We start from the raw sequence: 27,625 nt of genomic DNA on the forward strand, positions 1-27,625 counted from the left end.
ACACTGCTGGAGACTTGCTTCCATTCAGCCTCAAGAGCATTAGTGAGGTCAGCACTGATGTTGGCCGATTAGGCCTGGCTCGCAGGTGTTCGATGGATTTGAGGTCAGGGCTCTGTGCAGGCCTGTCAAGTTCTTCCACAATGATCTCAACAAACCATTTTCGTACAGACCTTGCTGGGCATTGTCATGCTAAAACAGGAAAAGGCCTTGCCCAAACTGTTGCCACAAAGTTGAAAGCACAGAATCGTCTAGAATGTCATCGTATGCTGTAGCGTTAAGATTTCCCTTCACTGGAAGTAAGGGGCCTAGCCTGAACCATGAAAAACAGCCCCAGAACATTATTCCTCCCCCACCAAACTTTACAATTGGCACTATGCAATAGGCAGGTAGCATTGTCCTGGCATCCGCCAAACCCAGATTAGTCCGTCAGACTGCTAGATGGTGAAGCGTGATTCATCACTCCATAGAACGCATTTCCACCGCTCAAGAGTCCAAAGGCGGCAAGCTTTACACCACTCCAGCCGACGCTTGGATTTGCGCAGGGTGATCTTAGGCTCGTCTGCGGCTGCTCGGCCATGGAAACCCATTTCATGAAGCTCCCGCCGAATAGCTGTTGTGCTGAAGTTGCTTCCAGAGGCAGTTTGGAACTCGGTAGTGAGTGTTGCAGCTGAGGACAGACAATTTTTACGCGCTTCAGCACTCAGTGGTCCTGTTCTGTGAGCTTGTGTGGCCTACCACTTCACGGCTGAGCCGTTGTTACTCCTAGACGTTTCCACTTCACAATAACAGCACTTACAGTTGACCGGGGAAGCTCTAGATTTGCAGAAATGTAACGAACTGACTTGTTGGAAAGGTGGCATCCTATGACGGTGCCACGTTAAGTCACTGAGCTATTCAGTAAGGTCATTCTACTGCCAATGTTTGTCTATGGAGATTGCATGGCTGTGTGCTCGATTTTATACACCTGTCGTGGCTGAAAGAGCCGAATCCATTCATTTGAAGGGGCATCCACATACTTTTGTATATACAGTTGAAGTCAGAACTTTACATACACCTTAGCCAAATACATTTAATCTCAGTTTTTTTATATTCCTGACATTTAAGTCCTAGTAAAAAAATTCCCTGTCTTAGGTCAGTTAGGATCACCACTCTATTTTAAGAATGTGAAATGTGAGAATAAAAGTAGAGAGAATGATTTATTTCAGCTTTTATTTCTTTCATCGCATTCCCAGTGGGTCAGAAGCTTACATACACTCAATTAGTATTTGGTAGCATTTCCTTTCAATTGTTTAACTTGGGTCAAACGTTCCGGGTAGCCTTCCACAAGCTTCCCACAATAAGTTGGGTGAATTTTGGCCCATTCCTCCTGACAGAGCTGGTGTAATTGAGTCAGGTTCTTAGGCCTCCTTGCTCGCAAGCGATTTTTCAGTTCTGCCCACAAATTCTCTATAGGATTGAGGTCAGGGTTTTGTGATGGCCACTCCAATACCTTGACTTTGTTGTCCTTAAGCCATTTTGCCACAACTTTGGAAGTATGCTTGGGGTGATTGTACATTTGAAAGACCCATTTGTGACCAAGCTTTAACTTCCTGACTGATGTCTTGAGACGTTGCTTCAATATATCCACATCCTTTCCTTCCTCGTGAAGCCATCTATTTTGTGAAGTGCACCAGTTCCTACTGCAGCAAAGCACCTCCACAACATGATGCTGCCACCCCCGTGCTTCACGATTGGGATGGTGTTCTTCTGCTTGCAAGCCTCCCCCTTTTTCCTCCAAACATAATAATGGTCATTATGGCCAAACACTTCTTTTTTTATTTAGTCAGACCAGAGGACAATTCTCCAAAAAGTACGATCTTTGTCCTTATGTTCAGTTGCAAACTGTAATGTAGCGTTTTTAATGGAGGTTTTGGAGCGGTGGCTTCTTCCTTGCTGAGCGGCCTTTGAGGTTATGTTGATATCGGACTCGTTTTACTGTGGATATAGATACTTTTGTACCTGTTTCCTCCAGCATCTTCACAAGGTCCTTTGCTGTTGTTCTGGGATTGATTTGCACTTTTTGCACAAAAGTACATTCATCTCTAGGAGACAGAACGCGTCTCCTTCCTGAGAAGTATGACGACTGCGTGGTCCCAAGGTTTTTGTACTTGCGTACTATTTTTTGTACAGATGAACATGGTACCTTCAGGCTTTTGGAAATTGCTCCCAAGGATGAACCAGACTTGTGGAGGTCTACAATTGTTTTTCTGAGGTCTTCGCTGATTTCATTTCATTTTCCCATGATGTCTAGCAAAGAGGCGGCGAGTTTGAAGGTAGGCCTTGAAATACATTCACATGTACACCTCCAATTGACTCAAATAATGTCAATTAGCCTATCAGAAGCTTCTAAAGCCATGACATCATTTTCTGGAATTTTCCAAGCTGTTTAAAGGCACAGTCAACTTAGTGTATGTAAACTTCTGACCCACTGGAATTGTGATACAGTGAATTATAAGTGAAATAATCTGTCTGTAAACAATTGTTGGAAAATGTACTTGTGTCACGCACAAAGTAGATGTCGTAACCGACTTGCTAAAACTATAGTTTGTTAACAAGACATTTGTGTAGTGGTTGAAAAACGAGTTTTAATGACTCCAACTTAAGTGTATGTAAACTTCCGACTTCAACTGTATAGTGCATGTGTTCATCTTATCATATTTCTTCAATGCGAAATCAGTGTCTTGTTTTCAACAAAACTGTCCCTGTTTGCAAATAATTAAATGTGAGACATCATTTGTAATCAAAAGTTGCACTATACTTGCCCTATAGCTTAAGAAGTCATTAGATTGGCTTTTATGACACATAGGTAAGGCAATAGCCATCTACTAGACATTTATACAGTTATTTTTGTTAAACACAAGTCATCATGTAGGCCTATTAAAAGGAAACATTGACTTTTAATAGGCCTGTTATAGACCTATATCCATCCTGTTATAGACCTATATCCATCCTGCCCTGGCTTTCTAAAGTCTTCGAAAGCCAAGTTAATAAACAGATCACTGATCATTTCAAATCCCACCGTACCTTCTCCGCTGTGCAATCCGGTTTCCGGGCTGGTCATGGGTGCACCTCAGCCACGCTCAAGGTACTAAACGATATCATAACCGCCATCGATAAAAGACAGTACTGTGCAGCCGTCTTCATCGACCTGGCCAAGGCTTTCGACTCTGTCAATCACCACATTCTTAATACAAGTATTTTTCTGCATTTTACCCATAATTCAGTGCAATCTACAGCATGAATGCTGTAAAACACTGTCCATCCTAAAGTGTTTTACTGTTGAAATTACAGAAAAGACTTTGAGTGTACCTTTGCCTATTCGATCTGGCCACTAACTTAGGTCTAAGTCTATTCTGTGCTTCAGATTCAAAAGTTGTATGTCTTGACTGTTTACCAATGACCAGTCATCAGCATTGGCGTGCAAAGGTGGGTGCACATATCCAGATCAGTGACCAGAAAGCACTGGTTTCATTTTCTACTGTTTTGCCTGGCAAAAACAGAGTAGCCTACATTCATATTATCCAAATAAAATACAGTTTAGCAATCTGCGACGTAGGCATCTTTGACAGAACAATAGGCTACCTTGCGATTTCATTGATCATTTTCATATTTCAGATCCACTGCAGCCGTTTTTATATCAAAATCTAATAATTTCTGGTTAACCTCTACGGGCCACGGGGGCAGTATTGAGAATTTTGAAAGAAATATGTGCCCATTTTTAACTGCCTCCTACACCAACTCAGAAGCTAGGATATGCATATTATTAACACATTCGGATAGAAAACACTCTGAATTTTCTAAAACAGTTTGAATGGTGTCTGTAAGTATAACAAAACTCATATTGCAGGCAAAAACCTGTGAAAAATAGATTAAAAAAAATGAGAATTTTGTGACTGTACTATTTAGTGTCATTGTTTTAAAGATACCACAGTGAGAAAGGATTCAGTTCGCAACTCCTACTGCTTCCACTAGATGTCAACGATCTTTAGAAAGTTGTTGGAAGCATCTGTCATGAATACAGACCGAATTAGAAAGCTTACAAGTTGACACGTCATCACTTCATTTTTTGCGCCTGCGCATGAATCTGAGAAGAGTGCCTTTGTCATTATCGTTTATTCTAGACACTTGATAGGTTGTGTGAAAATATTACTGATGTTTACTGATGTTTCACGTTAAAAATGGAACAAAAGATTAGTGCTAAACAACGTTTGACATGTTTAAACAAACGTAAATAGATTATTTACTAGGTTTTCTTTAGCTTTTCGACGTGACTTTACACTGCCCACCTCATTTTGTGGGAGCCTACTGAACGCTAACTATTTGGACATAAATTATGAACTTTGTCAAAAGAAACCACATTTGTTCTGGACCTGGGATCTCTGGCAGCGCCTTCTGATGGAGATAATCAAAGGTAAGGGGATATTTAGAATGTTATTATCGATATTAGATGATGCTAATGCTAACGGTATAGCTTAGCTTAGCTTAGCATATAGCTTATTGTTGTTAGCATAGTACCCAGTTTATGCAAAATGTGATTTCCCAGTAAAGTTATTTTGAGATCTGGCCATTCGGTAGCAATTACGAGATGATAATATATTATTCTTTGAATGACAATATTATAATTTACCAATGTTTTCGAATAGTAATTCCGTGATTTGTAATGCTGGATTCACTGGGTGCATTCGAGCCGAAAAAAATTCTGAATTTCACCGCGACTGTAAATGCTGTTTTTGGATATAAATATGAACTTGATGGAACTAAAAATGCATGTATTGTATAACATAATGTCCTATGAGTGTCATCTGATGCAGATTGTCAAAGGTAAGTGCATAATTCTAGCTAGTTTTCTGTCTGTTGATGCCCTTCTTTGAATTGGCTAAACATTACACGCAGCTATTGTCAATGTACTCTCCTCACATAACCTAACTTTATGCATTCTCCGTAATGCCTCTGAAAATCGGACAGCGTGGTTAGATTTAGGAGATATATCTTTCAAATGGAGGAAAATAGTTGATTATTTGATTTTTTGAAATGATTACTCTTGCAGTTTTGAATTCCCCGCCATGGTCACATGACAATGAATCCCAATACCGGGATAAGATCGGGATAAGATCCTCAACAGGTTCCAATTAAGTGCCTTACTGTGATTGTTTTCAAATACATTGGCGAAAAATAAACAAAATAGCTTCTTCGCAAAGAGCAATTTCTCAATAAATTAGCTGGGACTGTCTGGGAGGGGTTTGAGTGTGTAGGGGAAAACAGAAAACAAGCTTTTATTGGAAGAGAGGTTTGGAACTGTTTTTCTTATAGACAACCTCTGGCTTATATAGCCTTGTAAATTATAGAATGTCATGGGTTTCCCCCTGCCCACAGCTGTATTTAATATTAGGCTACATATACAGCCAAAACATGAAGGGCTGGCATCTGTGTCAATCTCTCTTCCTCTCTCTCTTTTTTCTTCTATTGAATTTGATATAAAACCATCTGTGTTTGTCATAGAATGATGGGACTAGTTTCTATGGATGCAACAGATTTCCAGCATTGTGGTTCATTTGACAGGCCCTCTGATGAGTGAATTACATTTTTGGGGGGATATTCCAGGCCCCAATGGTGGTGGATATGTCACGTAATCCTACACCAAAATCCCTAGTTAATTCAGTCAAATATGATTTTATATATTGACAAGTCAAATGAATGCTCTAACAATGGAAATACAACTCCTCAAACATGAACGGCAGGCAGGAGGTGAGATCAGATGCGACCACTAGCCCATGAGAGGGCAGATACGTGGCTCTTCCTCTTTGCTACAGTTCAGAAACCCTAGTAGCCTCACTGGCTGAAGAGACAATGAGATTTTATTTTTTGGAGGGACGCAAATAGCCTAAACATTGATAAAACAATTAAAATACACAAACAGCCCCCAACTTCCCCTTTAACAGATTCATTTGGATTATTTAGCATTGATGCAGTCAATGTTTTCTTTTAATAGGCCTACATGATGACTTGTGTTTAATAAAAAGAACTGTATAAATGTCTAGTAGATGGCTATTGACTTACCTATGTGTCATAAAAGCCAATCTAATGACTTCTTAAGCTATAGGGCAAGTATAGTGCAACTTTTGATATCTAACGATGTCTCACATTTAACAATTTGCAAGCAGGGACAGTTTCATTGAAAGGACATCAACTTTGTGCATGATACAAGTAATCTTTACAACAATTGTTTACAGAGAGATTATTTCACTTATAATTCACTGTATCACAATTCCAGTGGGTCAGAAGTTTACATACACTAAGTTGACTGTGCCTTTAAACAGCTTGGAAAATTCCAGAAAATGATGTCATGGCTTTAGAAGCTTCTAATAAGCCAATGGACATAATTTCAGTCAATTGGAGGTGTACGTGTGAATGTATTTCAAGGCCTACCTTCAAACTCAGTGCCTCTTTGCTAGACATCATGGGAAATTGAAAAGAAATCAGCGAAGATGTCAGAAAAAAAATTGTAGACCTCCACAAGTCTGGTTCATCCTTGGGAGCAATTTCCAAAAGCCTGAAGGTACCATGTTCATCTGTACAAACAATACTACGCAAGTATAAACCCCATGGGACCACGCAGCCGTCATACTTCTCAGTAAGGAGACGCGTTCTGTCTCCTAGAGATGCATGTACTTTTGTGCAAAAAGTGCAAATCAATCCCAGAACAACAGCAAAGGACCTTGTGAAGATGCTGGAGGAAACAGGTACAAAAGTATCTATATCCACAGTAAAACGAGTCCGATATCGACAAAACCTCAAAGGCCGCTCAGCAAGGAAGAAGCCACCGCTCCAAAAGTGCAATTAAAAGCTAGATTACAGTTGGCAACTGCAAATGGGGACAAAGATCGAACTTTTTGGAGAATTGTCCTATAGAAAAAAATAGAAGTGTTTGGCCATAATGACCATTGTTATATTTGGAGGAAAAAGGGGGAGGCTTGCAAGCCGAAGAACACCATCCCAATCGAGAAGCACGGGGGTGGCAGCATCATGTTGTAGGGGTGCTTTGCTGCAGGAGGGTCTGGTGCACTTCACAAAATAGATGGCTTCACGAGGAAGGAAAATGAGGTGGCTATATTGAAGCAACATCTCAAGACATCAGTCAGGAAGTTAAAGCTTGGTCACAAATGGGTCTTCAAAATGTACAATGACCCCAAGCATACTTCCAAAGTTATGAAAAAATGGCTTAAGGACAACAAAGTGAAGGTTTTGGAGTGGCCATCACAAAGCCCTGACCTCAATCCTATAGAAAATCTGTGGGCGGAACTGAAAAAGCGCTTGCGAGCAAGAAGGCCTACAAACCTGATTCAGTTACACCAGCTCTGTCAGGAGGAATGGGCCAAAATTCACCCAACTTTTTGTGGGAAGCTTGTGGAAGGCTACCCAGAATGTATGACCCAAGTTAATCAATTGAAAGGAAATGCTACCAAATGTTAATTGAGTGTATTTAAACTTCTGATCCACTGGGAATGTGATGAAAGAAATAAAAGCTGAAATAAATCATTCTCTCTACTTTTATTCAGACATTTCACATTCTTAAAATAGAGTGGTGATCCTAACTGACCTAAGACAAATAACTTTTTTACTAGGATTTAAATGTCAGGAATTGGGAAAAACTGAGATTAAATGTTTTTGACTAAGGTGTATATAAACTTCGGACTTCAACTGTATATACAAAAGTATGTGGATGCCCCTTCAAATGAATTAATTCGGCTATTTCAGCCACGACAGGTGTATAAAATCGAGCACACAGCCATGCAATCTCCATAGACAAACATTGGCAGTACAATGACCTTACTGAATAGCTCAGTGACTTAACGTGGCACCGTCATAGGATGCCACCTTTCCAACAAGTCAGTTCGTAAAATTTCTGCAAATCTAGAGCTTCCCCGGTCAACTGTAAGTGCTGTTATTGTGAAGTGGAAACGTCTAGGAGTAACAACGGCTCAGCCGTGAAGTCGTAGGCCACACAAGCTCACAGAACGGACCACTGAGTGCTGAAGCGCGTAAAAATTGTCTGTCCTCGGCTGCAAAACTCACTACCGAGTTCCAAACTGCCTCTGGAAGCAACTTCAGCACAACAACTATTCGGCGGGAGCTTCATGAAATGGGTTTCCATGGCCGAGCAGCCGCAAACAAGTCTAAGATCACCCTGCGCAAATCCAAGCGTCGGCTGGAGTGGTGTAAAGCTTGCCGCCATTGGACTCTTGAGCAGTGGAAATGCGTTCTATGGAGTGATGAATCACGCTTCACCATCTAGCAGTCTGATGGACTAATCTGGGTTTGGGGATGCAAGGACAATGCTACCTGCCTAGTGCATAGTGCCAATTGTAAAGTTTGGTGGGGGAGGAATAATGTTCTGGGGCTGTTTTTCATGGTTCAGGCTAGGCCCCTTACTTCCAGTGAAGGGAAATCTTAACGCTACAGCATACGATGACATTCTAGACGATTCTGTGCTTTCAACTTTGTGGCAACAGTTTGGGCAAGGCCTTTTCCTGTTTTAGCATGACAATGCCCCATGCACAAAGCAAGGTCTGTACAAAAATGGTTTGTTGAGATCAGTGTGGAAGAACTTGACTGGCCTGCACAGAGCCCTGACCTCAAATCCATCGAACACCTTTACGATGAATTGGAACGCCAACTGCGAGCCAGGCCTAATCGGCCAACATCAGTGCCGACCTCACTGATGCTCTTGTGGCTGAATGGAAGCAAGTCTCCAGCAGTGTTCCAACATCGATTTGAAAGCCTTCCCAGAAGAGTAGAAGCAAAGGGGGACCAACTCCATATTAATGCCCATGATTTTGGAATGAGATGTTTAACAAGTAGGTGGCCACATACCTTTGGTCATGTTGTGTGCATATATTTTTTAGAATTTTTTTTACCAATCCACCCCAATAAAAGGTGATCTGGCCCTTCTGGCATATACCAGAATTGCCAGAAGGCCAATCCGCCAATGTCTCCAACTCTGTTCCTGGAGTGCGACCGTCCTGTAGGTTGTGGCTCCAGCCCTAATGTAGCACAATTAATTCTAATAATTAGCTGGTTGGTACATTTATTCAAGTTAGTTACAACTGGGGTTGGATTGAAAACCAACAGGAGGGTAGGGTAGCGCTCCAAGAACAGGGTTGGAGATCCCTGTGCCTAGTTTCCCAAAAGCATCTTAAGGCAAAGTGCGTTGTTAGAACCTTTGTAGGAGCATAGTTAAATCTATGAGCTGTTTCCCAAAACCATCATTATTAAGGTGCACTTGATAACACTCGTAAACGAATGCTTGCCTCAGAACAGCTAAGTGCATCCTTACACTTCAGCTAAGTGCACCCTCCCGTGTCACTTTCTACACAGAAGATCTCCGCTAAACATAGAATCACATGGTTTATCTTATCTCTATGACTGCAGATAACTTCAGAACAAAGTTGACTACAAAATAAAGTTGCCTGTGTCTTTGCAATTGATACAAACATGACATAAAAATATTATTCAAATGAAAACAGCAACCATTAAAATAAAGAGTGGGCCTATTTCAATCATATTGAAATACATTTCATATTCTATTTTGCTAATTGTAGACTGCCTGTAATTTGCCTCAATATATTTCATGATGTGTAGCCGAACGGGCGCAATGGGGCAAATTAGTGATTTAATGCATTTTTTTTGGTAAGCATTAGAATAACCTGCCTCAATATTTGCAGCCATAAGGTGGTATAATCTCTCTAGGAATTGATCCGTCAATTCAAATGTTAAGACAAATTTTGAATGGAGAAAGTTTTCACTTTCTTTTGATCCCATCAGTATCGACACATACTTCAACAATGCACTTAGTGACCATTCTCTCGGCGTGTTGTTTTGGGAAACATGTGTTACATCTTCGGCCGTTGTGGGGAAGATGCATCATTAAAAAACTCATAAGGCTAAATGCCATTGCTATCAGGAAACCGTTCCAAGGACATCATAATTCAAGAATGGGCCACTTCAGTCCTCAGTGGCCAGAGTGATGTCACACTTCTTCCCCATCCCTAGATAACACAGCTGATTAAACTAATTGTATTTTAAACTAAATATTATGATTAGTTGATTATTGGAGTCAGGTGTGTTAGCTGGGGCTGGTGCAAAAGTGTGACACCAATCAGGCCCCGAGGACTGGAGTTGACCATCCCTATTATAAATGAAGATACTTCAGAGTATTGAGATACATCCAGTTCAGATTGTAGTATATGTGCAGCTGTGTAACATGTCTGGAACATCATTAGGTAAATCAAACAAGGGGTGGAGTCAAACTAAGACAAAGGGATACAAAATGGCTGTTCAGAGACACTGTAGTTATTGCAAATGTCAAAGAAATATCTACAATTGACACTAGAAACTAGAGAATAATGGCATTCTGTATTACATTCCTCCTACTTCTTACCTTTGGCTGTTCAGCTACAGTTCAGCAGCTTTATCAGGAAGCGGAATCTCGGAGCCAAGTGGCACATGCCCCTGGGAGATTTGTTCCACAGTATAGGCCTGCTCAAGAACCAGCCAGATTTCAACCAAGGCCTGTGCAATGGCCCTCCAGGGTCCAGACACCGACGCAAGTTCAAAACCCTTTCCTCCAGTCAAAGCAGACCTTCAATGAGCCTTTGACCTGGAGATTTCCTGAAGATCCAGTCAAAGAGGTGCAGTTGGCTATTGATGAGCAGAGACCGCTGCCTGTGCCTGCCAGTAGCGTTGCAGTTCAATGTGGGGAGACTGCTGCTCATGTGGAAGTCAAGCGAGATCTGCTCGGTATCGGCCAACTCATTCACCCAGCGGATCTTACCTTGGGAGGCTGTGCTGTCACTGGGGAGGATGCTTCCGCTCAAGTTCTGATCTTTGTCACTGAGCTGCACGGATGTGGCAGCACTCTGACGGTAACATTGAGCATTAGCATCGTTATGACTTTTCTAGGTTGACTACCATTGATTTTCTTACAATGCCATTTGCTGCTCTGATTCCAGATGATTGAAGATTCACTTGTCTATGTCTTCACACTCCGTTATACACCAGCCACCCTGGGCAGCAGCCCCATTGTTCGGACTAGAGAAGTGGTGGTCTGGGTTGAGTGCCACTATCAAAGGTGAGTTGACTACACCTGCATTGTGTTTTTTGTTTTCTTCAGTTCAATCAACTTTGGATACACTTCCTTGGCCAGTTGGTTTCACATTTAAAGACTCCTTTACAGAAAGCATGATGTGAGCAGTGATTCAGTGAAGCCCACCTGGAATCCCTATGCCTCCACTAAGGTTGCAGAGGAGCTCCTCTACTTCTCCCTGAGGCAAATGACTGGTTAGTAACTGCTTGTCCTTGCCATATTGGCATTGCTCTTGACAGGCACTGACTTAAGTGCTGTCTCTGCACTTGTTTGTAAACTATGGTAGTGCCAACTGGCAAATGTAACCGCCACTGAGTTATTGGAATGAGGTGGCTACCCCAGAGTACAAAAGGATGGCAGTTATATTTGCCATGATAAAGCCACACTGCTGATAAACTAGAGCAGGGTCTGTACATCTGACTTGGAATGAGTATTGGACTGTGCCCTTGTCTTCGCAGACAACTGGCAGTTGGAGAGACCCAGCAAAGAGTACGTCCTTGGAGATAATATTAACTTTGAAGCTTCTGTCGTCCAGTTCTACCATGTGCCCCTCCGAGTCTTTGTGGACAACTGTGTAGCCACAGTCATCCCAAACACCAACACTGTCCCAAGATATGCCTTCATCGAGAACCGTGGGTGAGTATCCTTTGTAAGGTACTTGATCTAGATCAAGGACTAATTGTTTGCTTTAATCTGCTAAGAAAAGCATTTCCCATTCCCTCCACCTGCCCACACTTCAGATCAACAGCCATCTTGAATGGCATCCCTCCAGAGTTTCAGCAGTGTCGGTAGCCTAATTTTGTTTGTTTGTGGCCTTCAGTTGTCTGGTCGACACCAAGCTGACAGGCTCCAGGTCCCAGTTCATACCTCGCACCATGGATGACACGCTCCAGTTCCAGATAGAAGCCTTTAGGTTTCATGTTGTGAACACTGGCTCAGTGAGTCGTTAATCCTGAGATCTAGTGCAAATTAGCTTCGGAATGTCTAAATGTATAGAATTGGCAGGTTTGTTGAGCTTCAATCATAAATTAAGTATAGTATGCCCAATATGGCTTGTTGTACCCAACATGACGTTGCTTTAAATTGGTGTCAAATCTACTAATTCTTATGTGGTACCAATGCTGCGACTTCAACAAATGTCATTTCAACAGCTATACATTACTTGCCTCCTGAAAGCCACAACAGCTTCAGCCCCAATTGATCATGAGAACAAGGCTTGTTCCTTCTCGAATGGGTAAGTCTGGGTATATATGGCAGGGTGTGCACTTTGCTTGTACGTACTATATGCAACACTCTCTTTTCAATAGATGGAGCGAGGCCAGTAAGAAAGACCAGGTGTGTGGCTGTTGTGACACAGACTGTGGCATGAGAAGGGAACCGGCTCCAGGTACATGTGCACTTCAGTCCAGTGTTGCTCAATCCATTCCTGGATGCCTCCCTGGGGGTGCACATTTTTGTCCTACTCCAATACCTAGGTACTTGATTCACCTAAACCTTTGGCTAAATTGGTGGTCAGTGCTTGGCTGGAACAAAAAAGTGCACCCACTGAGTCACCCAGGAATTGACTGAGAAACAATGCTTTTGTGAAGTTTGATTCTGAGTTCTCCCTATATAGACATGGTCTTCTGCTCTTAGGTTTCCAGTGGGAGCAGGACATTTCTGTTGGTCCTCTCGACATAAAGGAAAAGCTTCTTGACTGATGGTGTAACTCTCAACTGGACTGACTTTCCTGCCCAAATGCATTCTGGATGATAAAAAAATATCTAGATTAAGGTTTTTGTCTTGTGTATTTTGTTCATTGACTAGCATGAGCTTTTGTAATGCCCAGGTCTAAAATGAAGTTCCTCAACTCCCTGATTCTGTATCTTGAAAGTTAAGATATAACTTGATTGCTGACATAATGTTTTGGTACAAAACTCAGCAAAAAAAGAAACGCCCCTTTTTCAGTACCCTGTCTTTCAAAGATGATTCTTAAATCTGAATAACTAAACAGATCTTCATTGTCACATGAGCCGAATACAACAGGTGTCGACCTTACAGTGAAATGCTTAAACAACTAATGAACATGCACCTGTGGAACGGTTAAGACAGTAACAGCTTACAGACAAGGGCAATTAAGGTGAAAGTTATGATAACTAAAGAGGCCTTTCTACTGACTCTGGAAAAACACCAAAAGAAAGATGCCCAGGGTCCCTACTCATCTGTGTGAATGTGCCAGCAAGGAGGTGTGAAGACCAGATGTGGCCAGGGCAATAAATTGCAATGTCCTTACTGTGAGACGCCTGCTACAGGACGGACAGCTGATCGTCCTCACAGTGGCAGATCATGTGTAACAACACCTGCACACGATCGGTACATCTGAAAATCACACCTGCGGGACCGGTACAGGATGGCAACAACTGCCTGAGTTACACCAGGAACGCACAATCCCTCTCAGTGCTCAGACTGTCTGCAATAGGCTGAGAGAGGCTGGACTGAGGGCTTGTAGGCCTGTTGTAAGGCAGGTCATCACCGGCAACAACGTCGACGTTGGGTTTGTACCCACCGTCGCTGGTCCAGACAGATAAAGCATAGCAGTTCGACACATACAACAACACAGTTACACATGGAATAAACAAAACAGTCAATAATACAGATGAAAAAAAGTCTATATACAGTGAGTAAGATAAGGGAGTTAAGGCAATAAACAGGCCATGGTGGCGAAGTAATTAAAAAATAGCAATTAAACACTGGAATGGTAGATGTGCAGAAGATGAATGTGCAAGTAGTGATACTGGGGTGCAAAGGAGCAAGATAAATAAATACAGTATGGGGATGAGGTAGCTGTATGGGCTGTTTACAGATGGGCTATGTACAGGTGCAGTGATCTGTGAGCTGCTCTGACAGCTTGTGCTTAAAGCTAGTGAGGGAGAAATGAGTCTCCAGCTTCAGTGATTTTTGCAGTTCGTTCCAGTCATTGGCAGCAGAGAACTGGAAGGAAAGATGGCCAAAGGAGGAATTGGCTTTGGGGGTGACCAGTGAGATATACCTACTGGAGCGTGTGCTATGAGTGGGTGCTGCTATGGTGACCAGTGAGCTGAGATAAGGCGGGGCTTTACCTAGCAGAGACTTGTAGATGACCTGGAGCCAGTGGGTTTGGCGACGAGTATGAAGCGAGGGCCAGCCAACGAGAGCGTACAGGTGGCAGTGGTGGGTAGTATATGGGGCTTTGGTGACAAAACGGATGGCACTGTGATAGACTGCATCCAATTTGTTGAGTAGAGTGTTGGAGGTAGGATGGTCAGTTTTACGAGGGTATGTTTGGCGGCGTGAGTGAAGGAGCATTTGTTGCAAAATAGAAAGCCGATTCTAGATTTGATTTTGGATTGGAGATGTTTAATATGAGTCTGGAAGGAGAGTTTACAGTCTAGCCAGACACCTAAATATTTGTAGTTGTCCACGTATTCTAGGTCAGAACCGTCCAGAGTAGTGATGCTAGTCGGGCTGGCGGGTGCGGGCAGCGAACAGTTGAAAAGCATGCATTTGGTTTTACTAGTGTTTAAGAGCAGTTGGAGGCCACAGAAGGAGTTTTGTATGGCATTGAAGCTCGTTTGAAGGTTAGTTAACACAGTGTCCAAAGAAGGGCCAGATGTATACAGAATGGTGTCGTCTGCGTAGAAGTGGATCAGGGAATCACCCGCAGCAAGAGCGAAATCGTTGATATATAAACAGAGAAAAGAGTCGGCCCGAGAATTGAACCCTGTGGTACCCCCATAGAGACTTCCAGAGGTCCGGACAACAGGCCCTCTCATTTGTCACACTGAACTCTGTCTGCGAAGTAGTTGGTGAACCAGGCGAGGCAGTCATTTGAGAAACCAAGGCTATTGAGTCTGCCGATAAGAATGTGGTGATTGACAGAGTCGAAAGCCTTGGCCAGGTCGATGAAGACGGCTGCACAGTACTGTCTTTTATCGATGGCGGTTATGATATCGTTTAGTCCCTTGAGCGTGGCTGAGGTGCACCCATGACTAGCTCGGAAACCGGATTGCACAGCGGAGAAGGAACGGTGGGATTTGAAATGATCAGTGATCTGTTTATTAACTTGGCTTTCGAAGACTTTAGAAAGGCAGGGCAGAATGGATATAGGTCTATAACAGTTTGGGTCTAGAGTGTCACCCCCTTTGAAGAGGGGGATGACCGCGGCAGCTTTCCAATCTTTAGGGATCTTGGACGATACGAAAGAGCGGTTGAACAGACTGGTAATAGGGGTTGCAACAATGGAGGCGGATACATTTAGAAAGAGAGTGTCCAGATATGCCAATTCCGTTTCAAATCGTGTTTGATGCATTTCACACAACTCCATGAAACACCTCTTATTCCTCCACACATTCATAAAAATCCATATTTATCCACCATAATAGAAGTGGAAAGGGTCCAACGGATTTGAAGACAACCATTCTTCTGGAGTTCTCCAGCTGTAAAAAAACAGAAACAAACAAGTTAAGTTATGCAAATGTTCAACTGCAAGACATTGTGAAAATGTGGAAAAAATAAAAATGCAATACTTTTGATTTTCAGTAAATACTGTGAAGGACTTAGTTTACAAGATAATTATATCCAGCTTGTGTTCGGTATGTTTAATTATTTCAATGCAAAAGCTTTCAAATGAGATTAGTTTAACCTTTCATAACAGAGCACTGGGTGTAGCAAGTTAAACTTACCAATGTCTAGGCAACACTAACCCCATTATTACATTAATTAACCCTTATGGCTTTGCCTTTTGCAGTGCTAGACAAATAATACAACAGAAGCTTTATCAAAATTATTCAATAGAACATTTGAGGTAAACCAAGAACCTGACAATGTTAAGTGTAGTGGGGTGGCTCTAATTTGCACCTCCGGGGTGTTGCGTCTGTCATTGTGTTTATCGCTCTCTGAATAATACTCTCGCTCTCTGTGAAATAATTCTAATGTTAAGGAAACATTTGAACGGTGAAAGCTTACCCGAGAGCAGCGCTGCCTTTCAATCCTATCCTCTTTTTCTTATAGATGACCACTGGCTTATAATGTCTTGTAAATTATAGTGCATGTGTTTCCCCCTGCCCACATATCTGTGTTTAATATTAGGCTACATATACAGCCAAAACATTAAGGACTGGCAGTACATCTGTGTCAGTCTCTCTTCCTCTCTCTCTTTTTTCTTCTATTGAATTTGATATAACACCATCTGTGTTTGTCATAGAGCGATGGGATTAGTTTCTGTGGATGCAGACAGATTTCCAGCATTGTGGTTCATTTGACAGGCCCTCCGATAAGTGAATTACAATTTCGGTAGGACTTTCCAGCCTCCAATGGTGGTGGATATGTCATGTAAACCTACACAAGAATCCCTAGTTAATTCAGTCAAATATGATTTTATATATTGACAAGTCAAATGACTGCTATAACAATGGAAATGCAACTCCTCAAATATGGATGGCAGGTCGGAGGTGAGATCAGATGCGACCACTAGCCCATGAGAGGGCAGATACGTGGCTCTTCCTCTTTGCTACAGTTCAGAAACCCTAGTAGCCTCACTGGCTGAAGAGACAATGAGATTTACATTTTTTTCATTATTTTTTTTAGAAGTGAAGCAAATAGCCTAAACATTGATAAAACAATTAAAATACACAAACAGCCCCCAACTTCCCCTTTAACAGATTCATTTGGATTATTTAGCATTGATGCAGTCAATGTTTTCTTTTAATAGGCCTACATGATGACTTTAATTAAAAGAACTGTATAAATGTCTAGTAGATGGCTATTGCCTTACCTATGTGTCATAAAAGCCAATCTAATGACTGCTTAAGCTATAGGGCAAGTATAGTGCAACTTTTGATTACAAATTATGTCTCACATTTAATTATTTGCAAACAGGGACAGTTTCGTTGAAAACAAGACACTGATTTCGCATTGAAGAAATATGATAAGATGAACACATGCACTATACAGTTGAAGTCGGAAGTTTACATACACTTAAGTTGGAGTCATTAAAACTAGTTTTTCAACCACAACACAAATGTCTTGTTAACAAACTATAGTTTTAGCAAGTCGGTTACGACATCTACTTTGTGCGTTACACAAGTAAATTTTCCAACAATTGTTTACAAACAGATTATTTCACTTATAATTCACTGTATCACAATTCCAGTGGGTCAGAAGTTTACATACACTAAGTTGACTGTGCCTTTAAACAGCTTGGAAAATTCCAGAAAATGATGTCATGGCTTTAGAAGCTTCTGATAGGCTAATTGACATCATTTGAGTTAATTGGAGGTGTACATGTGAATGTAATTCAAGGCCTACCTTCAAACTCGGTGTCTCTTTGCTAGACATCATGGGAAAATGAAATGAAATCAGCGAAGACCCGGAACGTTTGACCCAAGTTAAACAATTGAAAGGAAATGCTACCAAATACTAGTTGAGTGTATGTAAGCTTCTGACCCACTGGGAATGTGATGAAAGAAATAAAAGCTGAAATAAATCATTCTCTCTACTTTTATTCTGACATTTCACATTCTTAAAATAGAGTGGTGATCCTAACTGACCTAAGACAGGGAATTTTTTTACTTGGATTTAAATGCCAGGAATTGTGAAAAACTGAGATTAAATGTATTTGGCTAAGGTGTATGTAAAGTTCCGACTTCAACTGTATATACAAAAGTATGTGGATGCCCCTTCAAATGAATGGATTTGGCTCTTTCAGCCACGACAGGTGTATAAAATCGAGCACACAGCCATGCAATCTCCATAGACAAACATTGGCAGTAGAATGACCTTACTGAATAGCTCAGTGACTTAATGTGGCACCATCATAGGATGCCACCTTTCCAACAAGTCAGTTCGTTAAATTTCTGCAAATCTAGAGCTTCCCCGGTCAACTGTAAGTGCTGTTATTGTGAAGTGGAAACGTCTAGGAGTAACAACGGCTCAGCCGTGAAGTGGTAGGCCACACAAGCTCACAGAACGGGACCACTGAGTACTGAAGCGCGTAAAAATTGTCTGTAACACTCACTACCGAGTTCCAAACTGCCTCTGGAAGCAACTTCAGCACAACAACTATTCGGCGGGAGCTTCATGAAATGGGTTTCCATGGCCGAGCAGCCGCAGACAAGCCTAAGATCACCCTGCGTAAATCCAAGCGTCGGCTGGAGTGGTGTAAAGCTTGCCGCCTTTGGACTCTTGAGCGGTGGAAATGCGTTCTATGGAGTGATGAATCACGCTTCACCATCTAGCAGTCTGACGGACTAATCTGGGTTTGGCGGATGCCAGGACAATGCTACCTGCCTATTGCATAGTGCCAATTGTAAAGTTTGGTGGGGGAGGAATAATGTTCTGGGGCTGTTTTTCATGGTTCAGGCTAGGCCCCTTACTTCCAGTGAAGGGAAATCTTAACGCTACAGCATACGATGACATTCTAGACGATTCTGTGCTTTCAACTTTGTGGCAACAGTTTGGGCAAGGCCTTTTCCTGTTTTAGCATGACAATGCCCAGCAAGGTCTGTACGAAAATGGTTTGTTGAGATCAGTGTGGAAGAACTTGACAGGCCTGCACAGAGCCCTGACCTCAAATCCATCGAACACCTGCGAGCCAGGCCTAATCGGCCAACATCAGTGCTGACCTCACTAATGCTCTTGAGGCTGAATGGAAGCAAGTCTCCAGCAGTGTTCCAACATCGATTTGAAAGCCTTCCCAGAAGAGTAGAAGCAAAGGGGGACCAACTCCATATTAATGCCCATGATTTTGGAATGAGATGTTTAACAAGTAGGTGGCCACATACCTTTGGTCATGTTGTGTGCATATATTTTTTAGATTTTTTTTACCAATCCACCCCAATAAAAGGTGATCCGGCCCTTCTGGCATATACCAGAATTGCCAGAAGGCCAATCCGCCAATGTCTCCATCTCTGTTCCTGGAGTGCGACCGTCCTGTAGGTTGTGGCTCCAGCCCTAATGTAGCACAATTGATTCTAATAATTAGCTGGTTGGTACATTTATTCAAGTTAGTTACAACTGGGGTTGGATTGAAAAACAACAGGAGGGTAGGGTAGCGCTCCAAGAACAGGGTTGGAGATCCCTGTGCCTAGTTTCCCAAAAGCATCTTAAGGCAAAGTGCGTTGTTAGAACCTTTGTAGGAGCATAGTTAAATCTATGAGCTGTTTCCCAAAAGCATCATTATTAAGGTGTACTTGATAACACTCGTAAACGAATGCTTGCCTCAGAACAGCTAAGTGCATCCTTACACTTCAGCTAAGTGCACCCTCCCGTGTCACTTTCTACACAGAAGATCTCCGCTAAACATAGAATCACATGGTTTATCTTATCTCTATGACTGCAGATAACTTCAGAACAAAGTTGACTACAAAATAAAGTGTCTTTGCAATTGATACAAACATGACATAAAAATATTATTCAAATGAAAACAGCAACCATTAAAATAAAGAGTGGGCCTATTTCAATCATATTGAAATACATTTCATATTCTATTTTGCTAATTGTAGACTGCCTGTAATTTGCCTCAATATATTTCATGATGTGTAGCCGAACGGGCGCAATGGGGCAAATTAGTGATTTAATGCATTTTTTTTGGTAAGCATTAGAATAACCTGCCTCAATATTTGCAGCCATAAGGTGGTATAATCTCTCTAGGAATTGATCCGTCAATTCAAATGTTAAGACAAATTTTGAATGGAGAAAGTTTTCACTTTCTTTTGATCCCATCAGTATCGACACATACTTCAACAATGCACTTAGTGACCATTCTCTCGGCGTGTTGTTTTGGGAAACATGTGTTACATCTTCGGCCGTTGTGGGGAAGATGCATCATTAAAAAACTCATAAGGCTAAATGCCATTGCTATCAGGAAACCGTTCCAAGGACATCATAATTCAAGAATGGGCCACTTCAGTCCTCAGTGGCCAGAGTGATGTCACACTTCTTCCCCATCCCTAGATAACACAGCTGATTAAACTAATTGTATTTTAAACTAAATATTATGATTAGTTGATTATTGGAGTCAGGTGTGTTAGCTGGGGCTGGTGCAAAAGTGTGACACCAATCAGGCCCCGAGGACTGGAGTTGACCATCCCTATTATAAATGAAGATACTTCAGAGTATTGAGATACATCCAGTTCAGATTGTAGTATATGTGCAGCTGTGTAACATGTCTGGAACATCATTAGGTAAATCAAACAAGGGGTGGAGTCAAACTAAGACAAAGGGATACAAAATGGCTGTTCAGAGACACTGTAGTTATTGCAAATGTCAAAGAAATATCTACAATTGACACTAGAAACTAGAGAATAATGGCATTCTGTATTACATTCCTCCTACTTCTTACCTTTGGCTGTTCAGCTACAGTTCAGCAGCTTTATCAGGAAGCGGAATCTCGGAGCCAAGTGGCACATGCCCCTGGGAGATTTGTTCCACAGTATAGGCCTGCTCAAGAACCAGCCAGATTTCAACCAAGGCCTGTGCAATGGCCCTCCAGGGTCCAGACACCGACGCAAGTTCAAAACCCTTTCCTCCAGTCAAAGCAGACCTTCAATGAGCCTTTGACCTGGAGATTTCCTGAAGATCCAGTCAAAGAGGTGCAGTTGGCTATTGATGAGCAGAGACCGCTGCCTGTGCCTGCCAGTAGCGTTGCAGTTCAATGTGGGGAGACTGCTGCTCGTGTGGAAGTCAAGCGAGATCTGCTCGGTATCGGCCAACTCATTCACCCAGCGGATCTTACCTTGGGAGGCTGTGCTGTCACTGGGGAGGATGCTTCCGCTCAAGTTCTGATCTTTGTCACTGAGCTGCACGGATGTGGCAGCACTCTGACGGTAACATTGAGCATTAGCATCGTTATGACTTTTCTAGGTTGACTACCATTGATTTTCTTACAATGCCATTTGCTGCTCTGATTCCAGATGATTGAAGATTCACTTGTCTATGTCTTCACACTCCGTTATACACCAGCCACCCTGGGCAGCAGCCCCATTGTTCGGACTAGAGAAGTGGTGGTCTGGGTTGAGTGCCACTATCAAAGGTGAGTTGACTACACCTGCATTGTGTTTTTTGTTTTCTTCAGTTCAATCAACTTTGGATACACTTCCTTGGCCAGTTGGTTTCACATTTAAAGACTCCTTTACAGAAAGCATGATGTGAGCAGTGATTCAGTGAAGCCCACCTGGAATCCCTATGCCTCCACTAAGGTTGCAGAGGAGCTCCTCTACTTCTCCCTGAGGCTAATGACTGGTTAGTAACTGCTTGTCCTTGCCATATTGGCATTGCTCTTGACAGGCACTGACTTAAGTGCTGTCTCTGCACTTGTTTGTAAACTATGGTAGTGCCAACTGGCAAATGTAACCGCCACTGAGTTATTGGAATGAGGTGGCTACCCCAGAGTACAAAAGGATGGCAGTTATATTTGCCATGATAAAGCCACACTGCTGATAAACTAGAGCAGGGTCTGTACATCTGACTTGGAATGAGTATTGGACTGTGCCCTTGTCTTCGCAGACAACTGGCAGTTGGAGAGACCCAGCAAAGAGTACGTCCTTGGAGATAATATTAACTTTGAAGCTTCTGTCGTCCAGTTCTACCATGTGCCCCTCCGAGTCTTTGTGGACAACTGTGTAGCCACAGTCATCCCAAACACCAACACTGTCCCAAGATATGCCTTCATCGAGAACCGTGGGTGAGTATCCTTTGTAAGGTACTTGATCTAGATCAAGGACTAATTGTTTGCTTTAATCTGCTAAGAAAAGCATTTCCCATTCCCTCCACCTGCCCACACTTCAGATCAACAGCCATCTTGAATGGCATCCCTCCAGAGTTTCAGCAGTGTCGGTAGCCTAATTTTGTTTGTTTGTGGCCTTCAGTTGTCTGGTCGACACCAAGCTGACAGGCTCCAGGTCCCAGTTCATACCTCGCACCATGGATGACACGCTCCAGTTCCAGATAGAAGCCTTTAGGTTTCATGTTGTGAACACTGGCTCAGTGAGTAGTTAATCCTGAGATCTAGTGCAAATTAGCTTCGGAATGTCTAAATGTATAGAATTGGCAGGTTTGTTGAGCTTCAATCATAAATTAAGTATAGTATGCCCAATATGGCTTGTTGTACCCAACATGACGTTGCTTTAAATTGGTGTCAAATCTACTAATTCTTATGTGGTACCAATGCTGCGACTTCAACAAATGTCATTTCAACAGCTATACATTACTTGCCTCCTGAAAGCCACAACAGCTTCAGCCCCAATTGATCATGAGAACAAGGCTTGTTCCTTCTCGAATGGGTAAGTCTGGGTATATTTTTTATTTATTTATTTCACCTTTATTTAACCAGGTAGGCAAGTTGAGAACAAGTTCTCATTTACAATTGCGACCTGGCCAAGATAAAGCAAAGCAGTTCGACAACATACAAAAACACAGAGTTACACATGGAGTAAAACAACATACAATCAATGATGCAGTAGAAAAAAAATAAGACTATATACAATGTGAGCAAATGATGTGAGATAATGGAGGTAAAGGCAAAAAAATGCCATGGTGGCAAAGTAAATAAAGTATGGCAAGAAAAAAACACTGGAATGGTAGATTTGTAGTTTGAAGAAAGTTAAAAGTTAAAATATAAATATAAATAATATGGTGCAAAGGAGCAAAATAAATAAAATAAATAAATACAGTAGGGGAAAAGGTAGTAGTTTGGGCTCAATTAAAGATGGGCTATGTACAGGTGCAGAGATCTGTGAGCTGCTCTGATAGCAGGTGCTTAAAGCTAGTGAGGGAGATAAGTGTTTCCAGTTTTAGAGATTTTTGTAGTTCGTTCCAATCATTGGCAGCTGAGAACTGGAAGGAGAGACGACCAAAGGAGGAGTTGGCTTTAGGGGTGACCAGAGAGATATACCTGCTGGAGCGCGTGCTACAGGTGGGTGCTGCTATGGTGACCAGTGAGCGGAGATAAGGGGGGACTTTACCTAGCAGGGTCTTGTAGATGACCTGGAGCCAATGTGTTTGGCGACGATGATGAAGTGAAGGCCAGCCAACGAGAGCATACAGGTCGCAGTGGTGGGTTGTATATGGGGCTTTGGTGACAAAACGGATGGCACTGTGATAGACTGCATCCAGCTTGTTGAGTAGGGTATTGGAGGCTATTTTGTAAATGACATCGCCGAAGTCGAGGATTGGTAGGATGGTCAGTTTTACGAGGGTATGTTTGGCAGCATGAGTGAAGGATGCTTTGTTGCGAAATAGGAAGCTAATTCTAGATTTCACTTTGGATTGGAGATGATTGATGTGAGTCTGGAAGGAGAGTTTACAGTCTAACCAGACACCTAGGTATTTGTAGTTGTCCACAAATTCTAAGTTAGAACCGTCCAGAGAAGTGATGCTGGATGGGCGGGCAGGTGCAGGCAGCGATCGGTTGAAGAGCATACATTTAGTTTTACTTGTGTTTAGGAGCAGTTGGAGACCACGGAAGGAGAGTTGAATGGCATTGAAGCTCGTCTGGAGGGTTGTTAGCACAGTGTCCAAAGAAGGGCCAGAAGTATACAGAATGGTGTCGTCTGCGTAGAGGTGGATCAGAGATTCACCAGCAGCAAGAGCGACATCATTTATGTATACAGAGAAAAGAGTTGGCCCAAGAATTGAACCCTGTGGTACCCCCATAGAGACTGCCAGAGGTCCAGACAGTAGGCCCTCCGATTTGACACACTGAACTCTGTCAGAGAAGTAGTTGGTGAACCAGGCGACGCAATCGTTTGAGAAACCAAGGCTACTAAGTCTGCCGATGAGGATGTGGTGATTAACAGAGTCAAAAGCTTTGGCCAGGTCAATGAATACGGCAGCACAGTAATGTTTCTTATCGATGGCGGTTACGATGTCGTTTAGGACCTTGAGCGTGGCTGAGGTGCACCCATGACCAGCTCTGAAACCAGATTGCATAGCGGAGAGGGTGCGGTGGGATTCAAAATAGTCGGTAATCTGTTTGTTGACTTGGCTTTCGAAGACCTTAGAAAGGCAGGGTAGGATGGATATAGGTCTGTAGCAACTTGGGTCAAGAGTGTCACCTCCTTTGAAGAGGGGGATGACAGCAGCTGCTTTCCAATCTATGGGAATCTCAGACGACACGAAAGAGAGGTTGAACAGGCTAGTAATAGGGGTTGCAATAATTTCGGCAGATAATTTTAGAAAGAAAGGGTCCAGATTGTCAAGCCCAGCTGATTTGTAGGGGTCCAGATTTTGCAGCTCTTTCAGAACATCAGCTGAATGGATTTGGGAGAAGGAGAAATGGGGGAGGCTTGGGCGAGTAGCTGTGGGGGGTGCAGTGCTGTTGAATGCAGTAGGGGTAGTTAGGTGGAAAGCATGGCCAGCCGTAGAAAAATGCTTATTGAAATTCTCAATTATAGTGGGCTTATCGGTGGTGACAGAGTTTCCTATCCTCAGTGCAGTGGGCAGTTGGGAGGAGGTGTTCTTATTCTCCATGGACTTTACAATGTCCCAGAACTTTTTAGAGTTGGAGTTGCACGAAGCAAATTTCTGTTTGAAAAAGCTAGCCTTGGCGTTTCTAACTGCCTGTGTGTATTGGTTTCTAACTTCCCTAAAAAGTTGCATATCGCGGGGGCAGTTCGATGCTAATGCAGAACGCCACAGGATATTTTTGTGTTGGTTAAGGGCAGTCAGGTCTGGGGAGAACCAAGGGCTATATCTGTTCCTGGTTCTAAATTTCTTGAAAGGGGCATGCTTATTTAAGATGGAGAGGAAGGCATTTTTAAAAAATAACCAGGCATCCTCTACTGACGGGATGAGGTCAATATCCTTCCAGGATACCAGGGCCAGGTCGATTAGAAAGGCTTGCTCGTTGAAATGTTTCAGGGAGCGTTTGACAGTGATGAGTGGAGGTCGTTTGACCGCTGACCCATTACGGGTGCAGGCAATGAGGCAGTGATCGCTGAGATCTTGGTTGAAAACAGCAGAGGTGTAATTAGAGGGCACATTGGTTAGGATGATATCTATGAGGGTGCCAGTGTTTGCGGCTTTGGGGTTGTACCTGGTGGGTTCATTAATAATTTGTGTGAGATTGAGGGCATCAAGCTTGGATTGTAGAATGGCTGGGGTGTTAAGCATGTCCCAGTTTAGGTCGCCTAGTAGCACAAGCTCTGAAGATAGATGGGGGGCAATCAGTTCACATATGGTGTCCAGAGCACAGCTAGGGGCCGAGGGGGGTCTATAGCAGGCGGCAACGGTGAGAGACTTGTTTTTGGAGAGGTGGATTTTTAAAAGTAGAAGTTCAAATTGTTTGGGTACAGACCTGGATAGCAGGACAGAACTCTGCAAGCTATCTCTGCAGTAGATTGCAACACCGCCCCCTTTGGTCGTTCTATCTTGTCTGAAAACGTTGTAGTTAGGGATGAAGATTTCACAGTTTTTGGTGGACTTCCTAAGCCAAGATTCAGACACAGCCAGGACATCCGGGTTGGCAGAGTGTGCTAAAGCAGTGAATAAAACAAACTTAGGGAGGAGGCTTCTAATGTTAACATGCATGAAACCAAGGCTATTACGGTTACAGAAGTCATCAAAAGAGAGCGCCTGGGGAGTAGGTGTGGAGCCAGGCACTGAAGGGCCTGGATTCACCTCTACATCCCCAGCGGAGCAGAGAAGGATAAGTATGAGGGTACGGCTAAAAGCTATAAGAATTGGTCGTCTGTGACGTCCAGAATAGAGAGAAAAAGGAGCAGGTATCTGGGGGCGATAAAATAGCTTCAAGGTATAATGTACAGACAAAGGTATGGTGGGATGTGAGTACAGAGGAGGTAAACCTAGGCATTTAGTGATTATGAGAGAGATATTGTCTCTAGAAATATCATTGAAACCAGAAGATGTCATAGCATGTGTGGGTGGAGGAACTGAGAGGTTGGATAAGGTATAATGAGCAGGGCTAGAGGCTCTACAGTGAAATAAGCCAATAAACACTAACCAGAACAGCAATGGACAAGGCATATTGACATTAAGGAGAGGCATGCTTAGCCGAGTGATCAGAGGGTCCAGTGAGAATCAGACAGCTAGCCGGGCCATAGGTAGCAAGCTGGTGGAAGATGGGAGGGAGGTCTGTTTTTAGCCGCCTCGTGCGTTTCCGTCTGTGGGTTAGTGGGGTTCCGTGTGGAAGGGGGGACCTGTCCAAGTTGGCAAAATAGTTAGTTATAGTGGCCCAAGAAAAGTGTCCGACAGACCTATTCAGATCGCAGCCGAAAAGACAGCTAACGATTAGCTGGCCGCAGATGGGCGATCAGGTTACGTCGCGACGGAGGGGCCAGTTGGAACAACTCCCTCGGGCAGATAACGTCGGTGATCCAGTCGTGAAGACCCAATGGGGCTCCGCATCGGCAGTAAAACGGGTCAGGATAGGTGAGTTGTAGCCCAGGAGACACTTCAGCTGGCTAGCTCAGGAGTAGCCCACGAGTGGCTGACGGAATTCTTCAGCTGGCTAGCTAGCTAGCTCCGTAATAGTGTGTGTTAATTCCGAGACCGACGTTGCCAATAGTCACTCAGGTAGCAGCTAGTTAGCTGCAAGATCCAGGTGTATGGCAGGGTGTGCACTTTGCTTGTACGTACTATATGCAACACTCTCTTTTCAATAGATGGAGCGAGGCCAGTAAGAAAGACCAGGTGTGTGGCTGTTGTGACACAGACTGTGGCATGAGAAGGGAACCGGCTCCAGGTACATGTGCACTTCAGTCCAGTGTTGCTCAATCCATTCCTGGATGCCTCCCTGGGGGTGCACATTTTTGTCCTACTCCAATACCTAGGTACTTGATTCACCTAAACCTTTGGCTAAATTGGTGGTCAGTGCTTGGCTGGAACAAAAAAGTGCACCCACTGAGTCACCCAGGAATTGACTGAGAAACAATGCTTTTGTGAAGTTTGATTCTGAGTTCTCCCTATATAGACATGGTCTTCTGCTCTTAGGTTTCCAGTGGGAGCAGGACATTTCTGTTGGTCCTCTCAACATAAAGGAAAAGCTTCTTGACTGATGGTGTAACTCTCAACTGGACTGACTTTCCTGCCCAAATGCATTCTGGATGATAAAAAAATATCTAGATTAAGGTTTTTGTCTTGTGTATTTTGTTCATTGACTAGCATGAGCTTTTGTAATGCCCAGGTCTAAAATGAAGTTCCTCAACTCCCTGATTCTGTATCTTGAAAGTTAAGATATAACTTGATTGCTGACATAATGTTTTGGTACAAAACTCAGCAAAAAAAGAAACGCCCCTTTTTCAGTACCCTGTCTTTCAAAGATGATTCTTAAATCTGAATAACTAAACAGATCTTCATTGTCACATGAGCCGAATACAACAGGTGTCGACCTTACAGTGAAATGCTTAAACAACTAATGAACATGCACCTGTGGAACGGTTAAGACAGTAACAGCTTACAGACAAGGGC

The 27,625-nt window shown here is 42.9% G+C and overlaps 2 protein-coding genes across 2 annotated transcripts; both read left to right on the top strand.

Moving 5' to 3' along the window:
* Positions 1-10,319: 10,319 nt before the first annotated feature.
* LOC115192758 (zona pellucida sperm-binding protein 3-like) lies at positions 10,320-12,954 on the top strand. Its single transcript, XM_029751577.1, has 8 exons — positions 10,320-10,961; positions 11,049-11,167; positions 11,273-11,376; positions 11,641-11,818; positions 12,003-12,120; positions 12,334-12,416; positions 12,490-12,569; positions 12,818-12,954. The coding sequence occupies exons 1-8, from the start codon at positions 10,443-10,445 to the stop codon at positions 12,880-12,882; spliced, it is 1,266 nt and encodes a 421-aa protein (XP_029607437.1). The 5' UTR covers positions 10,320-10,442; the 3' UTR covers positions 12,883-12,954.
* A 7,433-nt stretch (positions 12,955-20,387) lies between these two features.
* On the top strand, positions 20,388-27,285 carry LOC115192759 (zona pellucida sperm-binding protein 3). The gene is made up of 8 exons (XM_029751579.1): positions 20,388-21,024; positions 21,112-21,230; positions 21,336-21,439; positions 21,704-21,881; positions 22,066-22,183; positions 22,397-22,479; positions 26,821-26,900; positions 27,149-27,285. Exons 1-8 carry the CDS (start codon positions 20,506-20,508, stop codon positions 27,211-27,213), a joined length of 1,266 nt encoding a protein of 421 aa, XP_029607439.1. The 5' UTR covers positions 20,388-20,505; the 3' UTR covers positions 27,214-27,285.
* The last annotated feature ends 340 nt before the right edge of the window (positions 27,286-27,625 follow it).

The sequence above is a fragment of the Salmo trutta genome, chromosome 4 (genome assembly GCF_901001165.1).
Source record: "Salmo trutta chromosome 4, fSalTru1.1, whole genome shotgun sequence".
Classification (NCBI taxonomy): Eukaryota; Metazoa; Chordata; class Actinopteri; order Salmoniformes; family Salmonidae; genus Salmo; species Salmo trutta.

Coding starts and splice junctions, on each gene's coding strand:
- LOC115192759 (XM_029751579.1), top strand. CDS start 20,506: ATGGCATTCTGTATTACATTCCTCCTACTTCTTACCTTTGGCTGTTCA. Junction 22,184..22,396: donor ATGTTGTGAACACTGGCTCA/GTGAGTAGTTAA, acceptor TCATTTCAACAG/CTATACATTACTTGCCTCCT. Junction 26,901..27,148: donor GAGAAGGGAACCGGCTCCAG/GTACATGTGCAC, acceptor TTCTGCTCTTAG/GTTTCCAGTGGGAGCAGGAC.
- LOC115192758 (XM_029751577.1), top strand. CDS start 10,443: ATGGCATTCTGTATTACATTCCTCCTACTTCTTACCTTTGGCTGTTCA. Junction 11,819..12,002: donor GCCTTCATCGAGAACCGTGG/GTGAGTATCCTT, acceptor TGTGGCCTTCAG/TTGTCTGGTCGACACCAAGC. Junction 12,121..12,333: donor ATGTTGTGAACACTGGCTCA/GTGAGTCGTTAA, acceptor TCATTTCAACAG/CTATACATTACTTGCCTCCT.